Here is a 4,608-nt window from a genome sequence, read left to right on the forward strand (position 1 = left end):
TATTGTACATTTCTTTTTTCCAAGAACAAAATCAAAATGAAAATGTGATTATGTTACAAATCATAAAACAAAATCACATTCATATAAAAGTCGAGGATACTCAAAACACAAAATTGTTTGATATTTATTCTCAAGAATAAATCAATTAAATTAATTAATAAGGCATAGAAAATAGTAGCACCCATAATGCATATTTTTATCAACAAATGTTAATTTTTGTTAGTAGGAAAATTCGAACTCACCATCTCTCCTCCGTATCCTATTCCTTCACCACAAAGTTAACCTTATATTTCCACTAAAATAAGACTACATTTAATCTTATATATAAGAAACAAATGCCTAATGTCTTAATTCATCAAGACCAGTAATAGTGGTTAGATTGATTATTTATCATAATTTTATTTTAAGATTATCCATGAATTAAATGATTTAAAAAGTGATTATTTTTCAAAAGATAATAATGGGTGTCCCAAACACAAATGCTCAACAAACTTATAAGGCAATCCCTCATTCTCATAGAAGATAGAAATAAGGCTCTTACTTCTTGCATCCCCTTTTTGCTTCTTGCACCTCCAAAAAAACTAGTTGCAAAATAGGATTGGTGATTCAAACTCCTATTCTAAAGTATAAAAAACTACTACTCTAAAATAGCTATTTCGGAATAGGATATACTTCCAAAATGATCATTTTGAAATACAAGGTGCCATCGAGAATTGCCCATTGTTAGCCCAACACACAACCGAACCATTCGACCCTTTAATCGCACAACCAGGCACAACTCCTCGTGCTAACCCAAAATACTCAAACCCCACCTTGAGGATAATCAAGATGCCCAAAACACTACTTCCTCCAAAAACCAAGTTGAGTTCAACACATAAATGTGTCACCAATTCTCCAGCACCACATCGTGCCATCACCCACCTCGATAGCACAAACGTGGGTATCATCGATGGCAAGTATTGAGAGACTTGACCAGCAGATGCGAGAGTGGATGTCATTGGAAAGGGAATTGCAAGTGCCAGACCAATGGAGAGAGATGATGCCCACGATCATGGTCGAAAGCTCGTCCTTATCCTTCATTTTGCATGTGATCTAATTGATATGTTAATTATGGAAATGTGATGGTTTCACTGGGTGTGGTGGTTATGGAGGTGCGGCGTAGTGGTGGTAGGGGAGTATGGTGAAGGGTATGTTTGTCTGTTGGAGCCATTTTGGAGGTGCAGGAAGTAAAAGCCGAGAGATAAACGTTTCAAGTGTATTGGTTGGAAGACCCAAAACAAAGAGCCTTGGTCCTCATACATAGCAACTGATTTACATTTTCGGAAATTTCAATATGTGAACTTGTGAAGAGTGTTGTAACAGAATAGTGAAAAAAAAAAAAAAAAAAAAAGCTTTTCACAACTAAACTATAATCCCATAACTATATTTTTTAGGGTACAACCAGCTCCACTACCAAATCAACAAAGCTAATCAATCATCTAGTTACACATAAAACTAGAATTGAAGTTAAGAGAATGAAAGACAAAAATCAGTGTCGAATTTTAACCTGCATCTCCTGGGCCATGGAAGGTAGCCACTTTTCTCCCCTAATCTTTTTCAAATTTTCAACTCTTTCATCTTCTCTCTTGGCTTTAGCTTTTGCTGCTGCATCTTTAGCTTCTAGTCTAGCTAATGACTTCTTGTATGCATCGTTTGCTGCAGCTATTATTTCTATACCATTAACAGCAACAGATCTAATCTGCTTTCTAAACTGCTGAGGTAGCACATAATCATTAAGAAAATAACCAAATATATATATATACAAAAAAGAAACAATATGCACAAAACCAGTTTTAGATTAACTATTAGACCTTCTTTGATTTCTCATCAATATCCCCTCCAGGAAGTATTCTAGGCCGTTTCCTTGGTGGTTGAGGTTCATCTGCAGCCATATAATGTAAAAGCCTAAGCCACACATACAAATGCAATTCGGTAACATCACAAGAGTTAATAATTTTTTAACCCTTTTGTGCAATTTTTATTTCTAATGGACTATTTTGAATTTCAATCATTAAACTCATTTAATGGATGTGAATCTCAAAAATAAAAATCAGTGTTGCTCCAGTCCAGGTCGGACACCACATCATGGCAAGATGTGGCATTGAATTCAACCTAGGATGTGTTTACTGTTTAGTTCCTCGAACCAATAATTTGTGAGAAGATATCACAATTCACAACCAGTAAACCAATTTTTTACTACTTTACTCAACTACAATGGTTTGTTTATAAACATGTGCTAGTATGACTCTGAATTTCTTCATACTTCATAATTACATGGTCCACTTGATAACCTGGACCAGTAATTCTGGTTCAGTTGGCCAACCATCTGAGAAAGACCAAAGTGCCATTACCACAAGTCATGGCAGAGGCCCAAGCATGCTGCTCTATGGCTAGTTGACTAGCCCACAACGACTGACAAATTTCTCAGTGGTTAACGACCTAACAAGTGGATTATTGCAATGCAGTATCACACACAAAGCAGTGCTAAAAATAACTCTAATCATCTGAATTTCTCTGATGTCAACAAAAGATTGCAGAGTCGAAAAAGAGATGCATGGCATGCTGATCTGGGCTCCACTTTCTTAACAACTGGCGCTGGGTGGGTGCGTGTGCACTATTCTGAAAAGGTAGTACTTTTTCCTAACACCAAGCTACCAGCACCAGAAGCTGCTTTTACCACAATGCAGCTTTTTTCATATTTCAGAGAAGTTCTCAAATTTTTCATGTTCAAGTCAAGAACAATGGTGACTAGTGACCTACTGCCACCAACAACACTACCACATAAAAGCCAACTTACCATAGCAAAGTAAAAGCCAACAAAACTACCCCAAATCTTAAAATCAACCCTTTTATAGGCATAACAATCAATTGCAACAGATATATCTTAAGTTAAGCCAAAGATGGTACCACACACTTACTTACCTACGTGATCAAACACTATTCCTGGCTGAGCATGTTTAAACAAGCGAATGCCGCATTCATTGCTCTCGGGATCCTCATCCACGACAGGGACAGGTTTTCTCACTATCTCTATTGAATTTTCCAATATTTCATTCAGAAGGTTTTGTGCCTGTCAAGAACATCCACAGTATATATACACACATACATATCATCAAAACGAAAGACCAGAAAAAAAAAAAAAAAAGAGAGAGAGAGAGAGAGAGAGAGAGAAAGAAATGGGGACAAAGGTACACCACACAATCAGAGCTACATAGCAAAAGTCCAAGCGAGATTGTAAAGTAGTAACGAAATGATGAACAAAAATTTGAATCAGAAAAAAAAAAAGTTGTGCAACTGCAACAAAGCAGACCACATGTTCAGAAATTGAACCGACCCATGAAACTAATTGTTACCCCATTTGAAAAAAGATGCAAACTTTGTAAACAAATCCACATTTTGTGTTGTGGGCATGGCTAATCAGAGTAAAGGGCATATTCCCAATTTTTTAATTTTTAAAAATACTAATTGACAACTTCAATAAACTCACTCTCTCTCTCTCTCTCACACACACACACAAACCTAGAAACAGAAAAATGAGAAATTGAGAGTGACACCTTGAGTTGGTAGTGCTTAAGTTGTCGTGTTTTGGGTTTGTGGCCATCGTAATCATCATCATCATCATGATTAGGGTGAGTGTGTTTGGTGGTGGAAGAGACATAGGTGGTGGTTTGAGCAATGGAATCGATGGCTGCTCTCCAAGCGGCGTCACCGTCTTCTTCGCCGCTGCTGCTGCTGCAGTAACCATTGGTGGGTTCTCCTTCTGGCATGGTTCGCTTTAAGGTTTCGACGTTTCCTTCAACACAGGAAGAACACCATCATCGCTTCAGTAAGCAGGGTCTGCACGACATTATTGGGCTTTCTTCAGGCTATGGATTGTTAGGCCCAGTTTGGAATCAACAACTTTGATTTATTTTTTTTATTTAGGCTTTTGAAAACTCCTTTTTTTGACCCAATTAAAAGCTGAACAGTATTTTCTGTTTTTAGTCCAACAACTTTTGGTAAAAAAAAAAAAAAAGAAGACGCATTTCATCTCTCACTAAAAACTTTTGGTTAATTATTAATGTGGCTAATGAATTATCACTTCATCATTTGTCATGTTATTTTCGTTCTGTGAATTAACGGTGCCATATCATAGAGACTAAAATCACACTTTTATATTTTATAGGAACTAAAAGTAAAATTCAGACGTGTTAGAGAAACTAAAATTCAACTTTTACATATTTAAAATGAACTAAACTCATATAAAATGTTGTAAACATCAACTTAGCTAGTAAGTTGCATAGAGATTTACTTTTGAAACCATTAATCATCTATTGGAGGGTTCCCTTTCAACTTTCTGTTGACCCATGGTATACTTCTCACAAAAAATTTGTCATATTCAAGCTCTTTATCATTTCATTACACAAACACAATGCATCGCACACCTTATCGGCTAAATAATGCCATAATTGCATTAGTAATGTTGAGCATAAAATCTTCTTTTCCAAATAAGCAATCAAAGAATAAACAAATGATGGATAATATGCTTATTATGTCGCACTAGATGATATTAATTCACAAGAGGATTGG

The 4,608-nt window shown here is 36.1% G+C and overlaps 1 protein-coding gene across 2 annotated transcripts; it reads right to left on the reverse strand.

The window, feature by feature from the left end:
* Positions 1-1,392: 1,392 nt before the first annotated feature.
* On the reverse strand, positions 1,393-3,934 carry LOC100777991 (uncharacterized). Of its 2 annotated transcripts, none has more exons than XM_003524644.5 (4): positions 3,594-3,934; positions 2,962-3,109; positions 1,851-1,921; positions 1,393-1,750 (listed from the first exon to the last, which is right to left on the reverse strand). In XM_003524644.5, the coding sequence occupies exons 1-4, from the start codon at positions 3,804-3,806 to the stop codon at positions 1,529-1,531; spliced, it is 654 nt and encodes a 217-aa protein (XP_003524692.1). In that variant the 5' UTR covers positions 3,807-3,934; the 3' UTR covers positions 1,393-1,528. The 2 variants fall into 2 exon arrangements, with proteins under 2 accessions (XP_003524692.1, XP_006579948.1); XM_006579885.4 differs by having other exon boundaries at positions 1,393-1,753; positions 3,594-3,923.
* Between the last annotated feature and the right edge of the window lie 674 nt (positions 3,935-4,608).

The sequence above is a fragment of the Glycine max genome, chromosome 5 (genome assembly GCF_000004515.6).
Source record: "Glycine max cultivar Williams 82 chromosome 5, Glycine_max_v4.0, whole genome shotgun sequence".
Taxonomy (NCBI): domain Eukaryota; kingdom Viridiplantae; phylum Streptophyta; class Magnoliopsida; order Fabales; family Fabaceae; genus Glycine; species Glycine max.

Coding starts and splice junctions, on each gene's coding strand:
- LOC100777991 (XM_006579885.4), bottom strand. CDS start 3,806: ATGCCAGAAGGAGAACCCACCAATGGTTACTGCAGCAGCAGCAGCGGC. Junction 3,110..3,593: donor TTAAGCACTACCAACTCAAG/GTGTCACTCTCA, acceptor TGTTCTTGACAG/GCACAAAACCTTCTGAATGA. Junction 1,922..2,961: donor AATAGTGTTTGATCACGTAG/GTAAGTAAGTGT, acceptor ATATGGCTGCAG/ATGAACCTCAACCACCAAGG.